The 15,094-nt window shown below is 61.1% G+C and overlaps 1 protein-coding gene across 1 annotated transcript; it reads left to right on the top strand.

The window, feature by feature from the left end:
* Positions 1-105: 105 nt before the first annotated feature.
* On the top strand, positions 106-13,441 carry TFCP2 (transcription factor CP2). The gene is made up of 15 exons (XM_026045073.1): positions 106-230; positions 4,471-4,622; positions 5,139-5,215; positions 5,332-5,437; positions 5,651-5,757; positions 6,348-6,500; positions 7,952-8,062; positions 8,781-8,869; positions 9,025-9,073; positions 9,438-9,531; positions 10,059-10,149; positions 10,628-10,737; positions 11,527-11,669; positions 12,296-12,347; positions 12,443-13,441. The coding sequence occupies exons 1-15, from the start codon at positions 109-111 to the stop codon at positions 12,478-12,480; spliced, it is 1,494 nt and encodes a 497-aa protein (XP_025900858.1). The 5' UTR covers positions 106-108; the 3' UTR covers positions 12,481-13,441.
* The last annotated feature ends 1,653 nt before the right edge of the window (positions 13,442-15,094 follow it).

Raw genomic sequence — 15,094 nt, 5'->3', positions numbered from 1 at the left:
AGTGGGGGTTGCCCCCCCGGGACCGCCCACTGAGCCCCATTGGGGGCCCATCAGGAGCACCCCGCTTGGCGGGGGCCACAGCCGGGCTCCCCACGCCGCGGGGCCGCCATGGCCTGGGCGCTGAAGCTGCCGCTGGCCGACGAGGTGATCGAGTCGGGGCTGGTGCAGGACTTCGACGCCAGCCTGTCGGGCATCGGCCAGGAGCTGGGCGCCGGGGCCTACAGCATGAGGTAGGGCGCCCGCGCCGCCCCGGGGCTGCACGGGTCACCAGGGTGCTCGGGGATCTGCGAGCGCTGAGGGATCCATATGGGCTCCACGGGTGCCCAGGGATCCATGGGGGGCTCTGTGGATGCCGAGGGATCCGCGGGGGGCTCTGTGGATGCCCAGGGATCCGCGGGGGGCTCTGTGGATGCCCAGGGATCCGCGGAGGCTCCGTGGGTGCTGAGGGATCTGCATGGGCTCCATTATCCCCGAGGGATCCACGGGGGCTCTGAATGCTGAAGGATCCACGGGGGCTCCGCAGCCCCCAGGGCTCCGCGGGCTCCGCTCTCCTGAGGGCTTTGCAGCGGGCGCTGGGGACGCTGTCCGCCCCGCAGGCCGGTTTTGTGCAGCACCCATGAGGCCGCTTAGGGGCAGAGCAGGGTGCTCGGCTGCTCCCAGCCCCAYGGGGGCTGCTGGGGACGGCGCCACCGGCCTCGCGGGCAGCAGCGCCCCAGGCAGCCGTGCCTCGGGACCTCCCGGCTGAAGCCAAGGGAAGGGCCGGCGCTCCGGCTGCCCTCGCGTTTCCTTGCACCGTGCTGGGTGCTGGGCGYGCTCAGGGTGCTGGGCTCAGTGTGCAGGGCGCTCAGGGTGCTGGGCACGGGAAGCCCCAAAGCCGCTCCCGGTGCCTGCAGCGTCCCCCGGGTTGTGCCATTTCTGCCCCGCTGTCCTGCAACCATCGCCATCACCCCGGCTGCTCTAGAAGCCTCCGTTCCTGCTCGCTCTGTTTTTCCGCCCCAGCAGCGCCCTAAATCATGGCCCTCACGCGGGAGCAGCTGCCGGCACCTCCTTCCCACTCCAAAGGGAACAAGAAAACCACGAACCCAAAGGGACCCAAGCGCCCARTGCAGAGCCACCGACACAGAGCAGTCGGCCTGTGGAGGCGGCCCCGGCTCCGGAGACACTGTCGTGTCCTTGGCGGCTCTCTCATGCCCAACCCAGAGTCCGTGGGGCTGGGACCTCGCACTCCGCAGCGGGAGCTGGGATGTCCCCGGGGTCGTGCGAGTGGCCTTGGCCCGAGACCGGAGCCCTGGGAGCCGCTGGCGCCTCCCGGTGCTGCTGCTCCCGGCCCAAGGTACCAGCCCGCCAGCGCTGCCGGGGGGACGTTCCCTTTTGGTGGCACGGGGGCAGTCTCCCTCGAACGGGAGCCGCGCAGGTTCCCGGGCATTTCTCGTGCTGGCCTTTGCGGCGAGCTCCAGGCTCAGGTTTGGCTCCTRTTGCGCCTTTTCCATGGCCTTTTGGTGCTGCTGATGCTTCTCCGTGGCGAATCCCGGGTTGGTTGTATTGGCACAGGAGAATCGGGAAGCGCCGTGATTCCCTTTCCTTTGGCTCCCTCCTCTTGGGCGCATCCTGCGCTGGGGGCGTCTTGGAGCCGGGTCCAATCCTACGCGCTGCCGGTGCCGGTGGCCGCGCTCCGCCTGGGACTCGCGTGGCCGCCTGCAACCCGAGGCGTTTTTCCCAAGGGTTTTCTGGAGCCAGGCAGCCCAGAAATAGAGCCGGAATGGCGGGACGGGCGGCTGACCTTTGCATCCCGCCGTCTCACGCTTCCCCCTCCTCTCTTGCCGCCAGGGGCTTCGATTTCAGCAGCCTCCCCCTTTGCGAGGCCGCTCGTGCCTTTTATTTCCTTGYCCCCCGTGGCTTTTTCCAGGGCCGTGTGTTCCCCCTACGGAAACACCGCGTTTCCCCCTTGGGAAGGGATGCTCTTTGCGCTGCCGGATTCATMCTCGCACGCGTTAGTGAATCCCATTGCTTTCTCAAGGGACGCTCAGGGGCTCCCCAAGAGTTTCAGGCGTTTCTGCAGGTGCTTTTGAGGCCGGAGCACTGTCGGGCTTTATCCGCTGCCCGCAGCCCTTTTTCCAGGCTCTTTTCCTCAGCTCTGCCGGGAGGCGCCCGGCTGTGGATCCCACCCCGTTTAGGGAGCTGCTCAGACCCCTTCTTGCAGCTTCCTGACTCTCCCCAAGCAAAACTACAAACGATCCTGAGCTGGGCGGACTGGACGGCACGGAAAAATACCAGGATGCGGGATGAGCGATGTGGTAGCCGCCTTGGCTCCGGTGATGGGTAGTGGCCGCGGCGCTGCCRTTGCCTTTCCAAGCTTTTCCTCCGGGGATACTGCTTAAGAGGCCAGGCCTCTTCCCCGGGGCCCGCAGAGCTCCCTGGGCTCCTGCTGTTTTTGTAACGTGGCTGTCCCTGGAAATATTTAACTTTTTATTGCGCCCTGCAACATGTAAGGAGTGACCCTATTAGCTGGCTCCTATGGCACGGAAACKTGCTGGGGTCAGAGCGATCCGAGTGCCCGGGCCTCGTAGCCGGAAAGCTGCTCGTCCGGCTGCGGTGGGAAGCGTCCCTCSGTGCGGGCAGGGACGTCCCACCGGGGCCCTGCAGACCAGAGGCTCCTGCGGCTCAGTCCCCACTCACATCCCCATGTGCTTCATTCCCTGCCCTCATGGTCATCATCGTGGCTGGGGCGTCCCGGTGCCCGAGGGCAATGGTCRGGATTGGGATTTAGGGGGAGAGGARTGTGGAGGTGTAGGCACGGCTCCTTGCGGTCTGTTGCCGAGGGCCGGTGGCACCACCGGGGCCGCGCATTTGCCCGTGTTTAACACGGAGCTCAGCCTGCGCCAGCGGCCGCTTGTGTGAAGCCACTGGCCCTGTTGGGAGCTGCTTCCCCGTGGGATCAGAGCGGATGGGAGCCAGGATGGAGGCTTTGGAAGGAGGGTGGATACTTGATCCCCTGAATGCAGAGGGTTAAAACCCGGCCAGGGGGAGGCTGTTGGGCCAGATAAGTCCAGTTTTCCCTTGGGGAAACTTTTAATGTTCAACTAAAGGGGAGAGAAGGGAAAAATGCCAGTATAAGGATCTGATTTAACTCCTTCTTCCTTGTACCCCTCCAAGCATCCAAAGTGCCCAGGGCTGTGACGCAGGGAACGCCGCGGAGCGCCGTGAAGCTGCGCTGCAGCCGGGCTCCCACACCAGTGCAACGAGCCCTGCGGCAAGGACAGCCCTGCTCCCAAATGATCCGTTCCCCCAGGGCCCGGAGGTTCCTCAGCAGCCGCTCCGGAGCCGCCCCCGGGGCTCTGCTGCCCTCTCCGCTTTTATCCCATGTTTGCTGCACGTCAGCGGGTGGGCAGAGGTGGCTCCACGAGCTGGGGAGCTCCTGGGTGTTGTTAGGGATCCAAAGGGCTGCTGGAAGCCGCTCTCCTCATTCCTGATAACAACAGGTTCACACTCCTGGTATCCCAGTGTCTTGGCGAGGGATGATGTCCTACGGGCACTCAGTGCCGTGTGTCTCTTCCACCTGTGGATGAAGGCTCCGTGGTGCCGGGTGAAGGTGGAGCTGCTGAAACCGAGCGCGGCTGCATCCGAGGATGTCGCCTGCATCCCGAGAGGAGGGTCGGACGGGGCTTGAGCACCGGGAGCTGGCCCGGAGCATCGGCTCTGGGCAGGCAGCTCTCGTAAGGGAGAAGCGGCTGCCTGGAGCCGCTGGCTCCCTCAGCTCCCGTTCATCCCACGTCACCCAGAGCAGGGACTGGCGGTGCGGCCTTCGCAGCATCAGGTTTCCACTGCGGATGGAGGGAGCACTGGGCTCCCTGAGTGCATTCCTGGAGCTCGGCCTCCGCTCMCGAAGCCGGTGGGGCTTTTACAAGGGCTGAGGAGCAATGAAATGTGGCTCTCCTTGATCCGAGCAGGAGCGCGGGTTCCTGGCAGGCCAGTCCCAGGCTCCTCCGGCTGGAATTCCTTGGCCAGATGCAGGCAGGGCGTGCAGGGAGCCCGGCCCRGTTTGCGGTCGGGAGGGTTTTATCTGGCCCGGGGCCTCCATTTCCCACCCGTCCTTCATCCGGAAGCTCTGCTGGGGGGGCAGTGACTCGTGGTGGGAGCAGGGAGTTCATTCCACACTTCCCTTCCTCGCCCCGGCGCTAAAGCAGCACCTTCCAYTCGATAGAGCCCTGGACGGAGCGGGAAGCGTTTGGAGCAGGATTCTGCGTTTCAGATAGGAAAGCCCTGTGGCAGGAAGGGATGTTGGGGTCCTCTGGGAGCGGATGGATCCATCGGATTTACAGCTCCTGTGCGGCCTGCAGCGAGATGCCAGGGTGGGGGCTTTTATCCATCAGGAAGGCGCAGGGCTTTCCCTAGCAGGGGGATGCTCCGTGTCAGCTGCAGCATCTCCCCGTAGCCAGAGCTGAAACCAAYGTCTGACCAATCTGTTTGCAGCGACGTCCTGGCCCTACCCATCTTCAAGCAGGAAGAATCGAGTTTGCCCCCTGAAAACGAGAACAAAATTCTGCCCTTCCAGTACGTGCTGTGTGCGGCCACCTCCCCTGCTGTGAAGCTGCACGATGAGACGCTCACGTATCTCAACCAAGGTGAGCCGAGCCCGGCGCCTGCCCTGCGCCCAGCGCCTTCCTTGAGACGCTCCGAGCTTTGACCACAAAATTCCGCCTCTGGAAACGACCCCTTGCGAATAGGAACCGTCTCGCGGTTTAAGCCCGGCTTGCTTCTCTTAAGCTGCATCTTCCTGCGGGCCCTCGGCTTTATTGTGGTGAATCGCCCGTGGGATTTAATGTAATAAAAGTCTGTGTGGGCCAAGGCAGGTCATGCAGTCGGTTACTTTGTGGCCCGCTGTGTCACAGTGCTTTAGAGAACAGCATGGACGAGTGCTGGTCTCAGTCATGCCTTAGTCTGGAAGGGAATTCCTAGGAAGCACCACTACAGCTCACTGGAAGGGAGAAGGAATGTCTTTCCCTGGAAAGGGGGATTGCAGCAGCACCCGTTTTTCTTGGCCCCTGCTCATATGACCAAAACGTGGCAAAGAGACCRAGCAACATGTCTAGTGTCACAGCAGCGAAGATCCAGCCGTGACGTTGTCCTCCTTCCCACAGGGCAATCGTAYGAAATCCGGATGTTGGATAACAGGAAGATCGGGGAGTTGCCAGAGATCAATGGGAAGCTGGTGAAGGTGAGCGGAGCGCTGGGACCATCACGCACGAGGCGGCATCATTCCCGGGGCTCCCAGGGAAACGCCGTCGGGTTTCCCGGGAGCAACTCCRCGTGCTGACGGGTCGTTCCCTCCAGAGCATATTCCGGGTGGTTTTCCACGACCGGCGCCTGCAGTACACGGAGCACCAGCAGCTGGAGGGCTGGAGGTGGAACAGGCCTGGCGACAGGATACTCGACATAGGTGAGTCCCTGGGGCAGGCAGCATCGTGGCCGGGCTCTAAGAGGTGCAGGTGACGTGTCCCCAAGGAATCCCCAGGCTCGTGGCATTGAAGGATAAAGTGCCACTGATGTCCTGCAGTTGGAGAGAGAAAGTGAGATTCCCTGTGGCTTCTCTGCACTCCCTGTGGATCTTTCTTCATCTCCTCCTGCCACTAAGCGTAGCCTGTTCCTACAGATATCCCAATGTCCGTGGGGATCATCGATCCTAGAGCAAATCCAACACAGCTCAATACAGTGGAGTTTCTGTGGGATCCTACAAAGAGGACRTCAGTGTTTATCCAGGTAAGCGGTGTGGGGAAGGAGTTCTTGCAAGGGCTTAGGACAGACAAGTTAATTTTTTCTGAGCATAAATGTACACAAGAGCAGGTAACTACCTGTAAGTTGATTTATTTGAGTGTTTGAGAAAAGACTTGGGCCAGCTTTTTTTTCCAAAGGATTTTATTCCCTTTGTAAGGCTTCCCTAGGTGCACTGCGCTGCTTTTGAAGCTCCTGCCAGCACACGACTCCCAATGGTTTTAGTGATTGGGGTCTCCATCTTGCTTAGCCGCTTCTGCAGATCTCGCAGCTGCCGAAAACACCCCTTGAAAATGCGGCCCTTGCMCCTAGAATAAACTGGCAGAGTGTTTGCTGCAGCCGAACTCGCTCCCCTCCCAGCCGGGGGTCACTTGGAGCGCTAGGAGGTTGCAGAACTTGTTGCAGGAATGTGGCTGCAGCGTTGCTGCCGTGTCCATTAACTCCTTCCTGCTGCCGTTGCTCATGGCGCTCCATCCAAGCGGCTGTCCCRGCCATCCCGAGGGGCCCGGGATGCTGAGGAGCCCCGTGAGTGTGGGCARGACGCTGTGGGAGCAGCGGGATGCTTTGGCTTGTGCCAGGTTCACTGCATCAGCACGGAGTTCACCATGCGGAAGCACGGAGGAGAGAAGGGGGTGCCCTTTCGCGTGCAGATCGACACCTTCAAGGAGAATGAGAATGGGGAGTACACGGAGCACCTGCATTCTGCCAGCTGCCAGATCAAGGTCTTCAAGGTACCCCACGCTGCTGCGCGGACATGCAGCCCTGCCCGCTGTGCGTGGCGCTCCAGGAGCCGGTCCCGGCTCCCTYGGAAGCCTTGGGGAACAGCGCGGGCGCAGGACTAGGCCTCGCTTCCAGGCAGACGGGTCTCTCCATCCTCCTCTTGTGTTCCCCTCTCCTTGGCACTCTGGTTCCTTGGTGTCCATCCAGGCCAGGCACCGTGGTGGCCACAAATCCAAAGTGCCAGGACCAACATGCCAGGGAGAAAGGGGGTTATGCTGCCCCTCGCTGAGAGCTCCTGGGTTTAGCCTGGAGCGTGGCCGCCTTGGAGACTCCCCCAAGGGTGTTGGTGCAGGACCAGCTCCTCGCTTTAGGATTCCTCAGTTCCCRCTGCGCTGACTCCCAGCGGCCTCCACTGGTGGCCGTCCCACAGCAACCCCGAAGCCCACGGACCTGGGGGTGTCCCGGTGGGCTGCGGCACCCAGCAGCAGTGCTGCTGCTGCCGCCAGCCCCACTGTCCCCGCGCCTGCCGCCCCATGGCACCACCGTGGGCATGCTGCATTTCCCAGCCCTGCTCATGGCACSGTGCGAGCTCCCGGCTGCCATCCCCGCTCCCTGTGGAGCCCTCGGCAGCCTGGGCACGTCGTGGGCAGCTGCTGCAGGGCGTTGGGCTCAACGTGCCCTCGAGCACCGGCGGCAGCACAGCGGCCGGCTGCCGAGCGCGGGGTGAGGCCGCTGCCGAGTGAGCGCCCGGGGCAGCCGCGCGGCTTTAAGGCATCCATCCCCGCACTTCTACCAGGCCTCAGCTCTTTGTGCTGAGGGATGAATTGGGAGGATTTTGTTTATTTGCTGCGTTTTGGGGGTTTCTTCTTTCCTCTCGACCCTCCCGAGGGCTGCCCGGCCGGGCTGTCCACGCCCAGGCCCGAGTGGTCGGTTGCAGTTACCGGTTCCAATGGAGTTTGAAAAGCTCCCGCTCTAGAACAGAGCCCTCCCCGTCCTACCGGCCACTCGCAGAGGCTGCTGCAGGCCAGAGCCCTCGGCCGGGATCCTGCCTGTTGGTGTCACCTCCTGTCCCGGTGTTGTGAGAGCAGGTTGTGTCGGCGCCCATCCCTGCAGGGTSTCTGGGGGGGCTGTTGGATTTGGGCTCTGGCCTTTCCCTCTCCCCTCCCGGGCACGTGTGTGTGTCTGATCTGCATCTCCATCTCCTTGCTGAGACACTCTGGGTTCGAGGGCCGTTTCTCAGGGCACGGGGTAGATCAGGATGCTCACACTGATGCTCTGCCTCTACCTAGTTCTCTGGGCAGCTCAGCCCAGCTCCCTCCCTTTTTCCACTGTAAAGCAACAAGTGGGTGGGTGAAAAGAGAAGCCATCGTGTCTGGGCTCTGCATTACAGCAAATGCTGACTGTCTGCTGCCTCCCTTCCACGCTGTCCAGCACTGTCCTGACAGAAATATCTCCTTTCCAGCCCAAAGGAGCCGATAGGAAACAAAAAACGGACAGGGAGAAGATGGAGAAGCGAACGCCTCATGAGAAGGAGAAATACCAGCCTTCCTACGAAACGACAATACTCACTGAGGTGGGGAGCAAATTTACACAGCAAAGAGGCCATCGGGCTTCATCTTTTAACCAAACCTGGCTTCATTTGGTTGCAAAAGGCGAGAAACCGCCTGCTGTGAATTGCAGTGCTGCAAAACGCTTGCCTAGTTACAGCCGAGAGGCGAGTGCAGGGCAGGTTTCTGCAGGCAGAGGAGCCATTTCCTGCTAGATGGGCTCAAGTGCCTGGAAACTCGCTGATTTTTTCCCCCACTCGGCTGTACCAGATGATCTAATACAAGATTTTTATCTCCACCTGCAGACTTTGTTTTGCCAGTGCCGCCGCTGGCTGAGTCAGAGGAAAAAACCCTGTTGTTTCCCCTCTTTGCTGGTAGAAAGCGTCAGTCTGTTGAAACACGATGGGTGCTGAACGTCCTGGGGAGGGAGCCCTTGTGCTGCCCTGTGCGAGTGTCGGGTCGCTTGTTGCGGGGAGCGCTTGCTCCTTCAAGGCACTTCGGCCACTGCTTGGGATCAGAGAGGTGCTTTGGGTCCTGGATCACCCTCTGTTTTTCTGTGACTTAGGTTAAACGAGCTCCAAAGGCCCAGAGGTTTGGGACCATCTGCAATGAGTCCCCTTGCCCTTGCTCTGCAGATCTGCCCCATAGCAGGTTGTCAGTCGCCAGCCAGTGGTCAGCCCAAGCGGAGCAGACRCACGGACTTCTCTGGGTCCTCCTGTGACTCTCCTGGCTCTTCCTTTCTAGTGCTCTCCCTGGCCGGAGATAACGTACGTGAACAACGCRCCGTCCCCCGGCTTCAACAGCTCCCACAGCAGCTTCTCCATTGGGGAAGGGTGAGTCTGGACAGCGGGAAGCTGCTGTGGAGGGGGGGGGTCCCTGCAGCCTGGGGGGATCCCAGAGCCACTCCGTGTGACACAGCATCCAGCTGGGAACGACCAGCGAGGGCAGCGCGGCACTAACCGAGACTCCATCTCTGTCCCTCCTCCAGGAATGGCTCCCCAAACCATCAGCCTGAGCCGCCGCCGCCGATCGTGGATGTGAGTCCCGCTCCATACGTTGAGTTTGTGGTCAGGGTGGCACAGAGACTGGGAAGGGGACACGGGYCCGAGCGCTGGCGGGTGGATGGGGCGTTTGCCGGGACAAGGGGCTTCACAGAGAGCCGAGCGGGTGCCCGTCTGTGCTGGTGCTTTCTTCCGCTTTGCTACCCTTTCTCTGCCCCTCCGCAATCTCGTAAATCCAAAACTCTCCAGACTGCAGCCTTTCTTCCATGCGTGACCCTAGCGCCGGGCCCTGGATTTAAGCTGTGTTTAAGAGCAGTCCCTTTGACCCCCGCTTGTCCCGGCATGGAAACGTGTTCGCACGTCGCCGGCGAGGCRCTGACCGTCCCTTCCTGCCTCGCAGAACCTCTTGCCGACCAGCACGCCCCAGGAGGCCCAGCAGTGGCTGCACCGGAACCGCTTCTCCACTTTCTCCCGGCTTTTCACAAACTTCTCAGGTAGGTTTCGACGCGCCCTCCTCTTCCCACCCCTTGCTTGCGAGGTCGTCTTCACGTAGCTGTGGCAAACACAAACGTTTCACCACAGAATTCTCTTGTAACTCAATAAAACTTGGCWACCTGAAAGCTGTGTTCTTCGTTTCTCACCTCGCTTTCGCCAGTTCTGAGCCGGGCTGCAAAGGGCCTGGTGCAGGCGGGACGTGGCACCACGCAGCACAAAATGCTTCCCGGCTAGTTTCCTCCTCTTCCCAGTGATTCTGTCTCCACTCTSCAGGGTCACTGAGGCACCGGGTAGCAACCTGTAAAACCACCCATAATGCGGGACACGCGCTTGTTCCCGAACACCTTCTTGTGAAACCGGTCTGGAAAAACTTGTACATGTCCCTCTGCGGGGAGGGAGAGAGGTTGTTGTGAGGAGAACTGGCCTGGGCAGGGTGTGAGTGCAGGAGGACAGGGTGTCCCAGCCGCCTCCTGCCCCATACCCTGGCCCTGGCCCTGTCATTCTCCTCTTGATTTTCRATTTCTAGGTGCGGATTTACTGAAGCTGACTAGGGAAGATGTTATCCAGATCTGTGGCCCCGCAGATGGCATCAGGCTCTTCAATGCATTGAAAGGACGGTATGTGTCCCTGTCTAGACATCGGGGAACCCAGGACTCGCTCCCTGTGTTTCTTCTGGCTGACGGGGTGCCTCTAAACCTGTCTCCCTATATTGGCATTCCTGCAGAAGGAATATTCTATTGCAGCTTTCCCTGAAAAAAAGCTGGGCCTGGTGTTTAACTCCCACCATCTTCCCAAGCTGGGCATTTCAAAGGAGCTGTTGCAGTGGGATGGAGAGGCCGAGCCYGTGGCGGGGGCCGTGTCCCGGGGGGAGGCTCCCGGGAGGCCATGGCACAGACTCCTGATGCGACGCAGCRAGAGCCGCGCGTTTGCGATGCGCTCCGGGGCGTTAATGCCCCACGTCCAGCGGATTGGTCCAGCTGTCCACTCGCTGCCTTCCCAGCTCGGTGGGGCAGAGAGGAGCGTTGGCCGAGCCCGGGCCCTCGGGGTGTCGCAGAGCCCCTTGGGCGGCCACTTCACCCGCCGCTCTGCCCCTAGGATGGTGCGRCCCAGACTGACCATCTACGTGTGCCAGGAGTCGCAGCAGCTGCGCGAGCTGCAGCAGCAGAAGCCCGAGGACGGCGACGCGGCCGGCAGCACGTTCTTCGGTAGGTGGGCTCCGAGGAGCCGCAGTGCCCGAGCTGCCCGTGGGCACCACGCAGTGAAGGGCCCCTCTGCACAGCTCCCTGTTCTACCGCAGCACGGGTCAGCAGCAGCTTTGGGGCTTTTCCTTTCAAGCTGCTCCCCCTCGTGTTGGCTGTGCTTGTCCTGCGTCCCTGCGAGTTGGCGGCCCTGCAGCAAGCGCAAGGGCTGCGGCTCTGTCCTCGGGTGCGAATGCTCTAAGGCTGCAGCGAGTTTTTCGTTGCCYTCATCCTACCCTGCTCATTTTTCCCCTGTCAGCCGAGGGGTGGCTGCAGAACGTYGCTGCTGGCGCTTTGCCCGCGCTGGGTCGGTGGGCAGGAGCTCTACWGAGAATCCTGCCTTGCCCAGACGAGTGACCTACATTCGCGGAGCAGCCGGACACCACTTTGTGGCCCCCGTGATTGGAGCGRCGCGCGCGAAAGCAAACGGCTCGTCCTTCCCATGCCCTCTTCCAACTCAGATTCCTCCCGTTTCCCTGCAGGAGCTGTGTGCTGGGGGGCGGTCTGGAGAGCTGCCAGAGCAGCTTTTCCATCCTGCTATGATTGGAAACCAGCAGGATGGTGCAAAGTCCTGCTCAACTGGTGCTAAGTCAGAATAGAGGGGTTTGGGGACAGGGGCTATTTTACACAGCGAGCGCCACCAGCCAGCAGTGACAGCCAAGCTGCTGCAGGGCTGTTGCTTCTGTAGCCCGGGGCACGGGGCAGCCAAAGCCTTGGTGCTGGCGGGAGCTGCAGCCGTGCCCCTCTGTCTCGCAGTGTACCACGCCATTTACCTGGAGGAGCTGACAGCGCTCGAGCTGACCGAGAAGCTGGCCCAGCTCTTCAGCATCTCCTCCCGGCAGATCAGCCAGATTTACAAGCAAGGCCCCACGGGGATCCACGTGCTGATCAGCGATGAGGTAACAGCCTCCGGGTGCTACCAGGAGCTTCCCTGCTCCCTCGTGAGCCATGTGGATTCAGCTGATTCACGCCTGCTTGCTCCCCGAGTCCCACTKCCCATGGCCCCGGAGGAGCTGGTCCCAGAGCCAGCTCTAGCAGCCCGTCAGCAAGGACTGGGCTCAAGTCGCCTCCAGTTTCCAAAAGGTCAGGGGTRATTGTTGAAGCCTGCAGAGCCAGGGATGTTAGGATTTGGGAATGCTACTGTGCTAGCTGTGAGTTAGTCCAGGTTGTTTCTACACCCTCTTTCCATGTTTAGATTTCTCCGAGCTTTGCTGTAGAAACAGAGAGGTTGTTGGGTGACTTTGCCCTGAGCAGCATCCCAGAATCTGCTTCTTGCCTCCCAGCTTGTTGGTTCAGTTCTGCAGAGATGGAGGAAGGAATAAATATTCCCGACTGGAGCGTTTCCTCCCACCCAGGGCACTGAGCGCTCCTGTCTGAGCCTTCTAGCCCCTTCAGCATTTTAAACGTGTGCCCGTCACTGCGCGACACCGCACAGAGGAAAGCAGGCCTTCGTTTGGGCTGTGAAGCACTCGGGCTGTTCTTAAATACCTTTTTTGACCAAGCTGCTTCTCGTGACTTCTTTCAGATGATACAGAACTTCCAAGATGAATCATGTTTTGTTCTGGACACCATGAAAGGTGCGTGAGCATGCAGTCCGCGTCCTCTCCAGGAAGAGGAGCTGGCGGCTCCCTCTCCAGCTGCGGGTGTTTCACGAACTCTCCTTCTTTTGCAGCTGAAACCAATGACAGCTACCACATCATCCTGAAATAGGAGGGGACAGGAGGAGGGCGGAGCGCGCTCGCTACCGCGTGCACCGAGCCCTGTTGCTTACAGCGCGAGGACACGAGCGGAGATCTGCACGTCGCCGGGCACCTCCTCCAAAGCCCCTGACCTGCTGGTTCCTCCGCCRGCCTCTCTYGCGGGCGACGGCGCTCGAGCCRCCGCGGTGGCAACGGCTGCAGCGCTGCAGCCTCCGCTTTGCCGGCCGCGCTCACGGAGCCRTCGGCAGAAAGGCCCGAGAGCAGCRTCAGGGCTTTTCCGCCGCAGAYGTGCCCCGCTTTTCCAAGGGGCATCGGCTCCCGTCGCCCTCAAAGACTCGTGAGCGAACATTGATTAAACCGACCCGACAAACACTTTCTGTCTGGCACGTGCCGAGCTGAGCAGGTCTCAAATGTGCTGCGTACGGCATTGATGGAGGGCTAGGCCAGGGCTGGGGGCAGGGAGGGGGGATTTTTAAATTCTTTTTTTAAGCTTTCCTTTAGTACTACAGTGCATCTGTCGGACACAGATGGGGACTTTGTTTTCTCCTCTCTGGCCACCCCAAAGGTGGTGGCGACTTGGTGCGCGGCTGTGGGCRCGCTCCAACCTTCCCTTGCCAGTGCTGAGGTTCTCAGCGACTCTGTATCCAGGTTGAGCTGGTATGGTGCGTGCAGTCAGAGCAAAACATGAAGCGAAGTGAAATCAGATAAAGAAATAGCTAATTAGTGTGGTCTGTGGGATTTTTTTTTCTGCATGTTTTAAGGGTTTTGAGGGAAAGGAAGGAAGATGTAGGTGTCCTGGATGAAAATGGGAGTGGTAGCTGCATGCGGACTTGCATTCTGCCCTGGCATCCCCCTGRCCAGCACTTCTCGAGCCCTCTGTGTGCTGAGGAAGAGTGAGACAAATCAGAAGGCTTGGGCCGGACTSCTGCACGTGACGGTGACGCAGGTGCTGACGCGCAGGGGGCCAGGACGGTGGTGGAGCGGCTACCGACCCGGCCCCCTCTGTCTATAAGAGCACGGTAGAGCACAAGGTGCTCCGGATAACGCCCGCGTTCCCTGAGAATGTTGTGGGCAAAGGAAGGAAAAATACACTGCAAACCAGGAGCCTTATTTGAAATAAGGCTGCAGCAAGAGCCGGTACAGGGCAGAAGACTTAGGTCCCAGCCCAGGTCAGGGAGGTCTCCCCGGGGTGAGCGAGGCTCCAGCGTATGCGACACCCCGACAGTCACATCCCCACTGCTAAAATCCTGCCTGCTTTCCTGTAATTATAAGCCATAAAATAACCCATTCCTGACATCCCTSTCCGTCTCCTAAAAAAATGATGTCTTTTCCTTGAAGATGCAAATGAAAATCCCCACAAATGAAGGGGCACTGGTGGAAGGCCAGTCCTGCCCGTGGCCGGTAGCTCACTGTGCCAGTGGTGCCAACGGGCCCGTTGCAGCGTTTCGGGGGAGCTGCAGAGGAACTCATCTCTCGTGTTTCGCTTCAGCTGCTCTGTGTCCGCATCCAGACTTTCCTTTGGTTCCCTTCTCCCTGCTGCATGCGCGAGGTGCCATGAGACGCGTGCGAGAGCGGTGCGGGCTTGGTAAACCTTTTCTATCCATGTTTCCGACTATGTGTGGAGTCTTTTAATGCATCCCATGGGAAAACACTGGCCAAGAGCTCCAGCTCAGAGAGCTCCCGGCAGGATGAGGYGGCAATGGGGCCGCTCCTTCCCGTACCCCGGCTACTTGCCAGCAAGAAGCCACTTGGAGCGCTGGCCGGGGAGGCTTTTTAATGGGTTGTCGTTTTGCTGGAGCGGCCTTCCCAGCCCMGGGCCTCGAGCTGCGTGTTGGTTAATTCCTTGGCTGCTCCCGGGGCCGTGGGGCTGTGCCGCGGTGGCTCCACGGAGCCCATGGCAAATGAGCAGCCGCGCTCCGAGCTCTCCGAGGTGAGAGTCTCCGGTGGGAAGAGGCCCGAGTGCCCCAGGATCCCGCCTGGAAGTGGAGGCTCGGCCTGGCCTCCCTGAGCCCGACGAGGCTCCGCGGCTGCTCTGTGGATTCGGGATGAGCGGCAGCGCCGCTGGCCCCATTCCCGCCATTCCCAGCTCCTGTCTGGACGGCTCCGCCAGGCAGCTCCTGGCTCCCCCCTTCCAGCCCCGTTTCCCTTGATCCCCAGCAGAGCCAGGCCCGGGCCCTTCCTCCTGCCTGGCCTTTCCCCCTGTTCTTCTCTCTGCCATTTTCTGCAGCCGGGATGGGTCCCACCTTGGTATGATGCTCCCGCACCCCAGGCCCCTCCTAAAGCCCCCTGTGCAACCTCCTGCTCGGTGCCCCTGCCCTATGGTGGCAGAGATCATGGGGGTGGGGGGAGACTCGGGCTTTTTGCACCTTCTCCCCCCGCGCCCCCTTGGGCAGCCCCCTCCCCGCACTACATTTCCCGCCATGCCTTTCGCCCCCTTCCTCACTACAATTCCCGGCGCGCCCCGCGGCGCCTCCCCCTCCCATCGTGCCCCGCGCCGCCGCAAGGTTGCGGGGAATGGGGCCGGGACTCCCTTTCCCGTCAGGCGCCGCGGCGCGGGCGTTGGCGGGGGGCGGTGCCCGTCACGTGACGCGGGGTATTTAAGGGGCGGCGCTGCGCCCGCGGCC

The sequence above is a fragment of the Nothoprocta perdicaria genome, unplaced genomic scaffold (assembly GCF_003342845.1).
Source record: "Nothoprocta perdicaria isolate Ctin4 unplaced genomic scaffold, notPer1 scaffold_398, whole genome shotgun sequence".
Lineage (NCBI taxonomy): Eukaryota > Metazoa > Chordata > Aves > Tinamiformes > Tinamidae > Nothoprocta > Nothoprocta perdicaria.
Note: the sequence above shows the minus strand (reverse complement) of the source record. Positions and strands in the feature narration are given on the sequence as shown.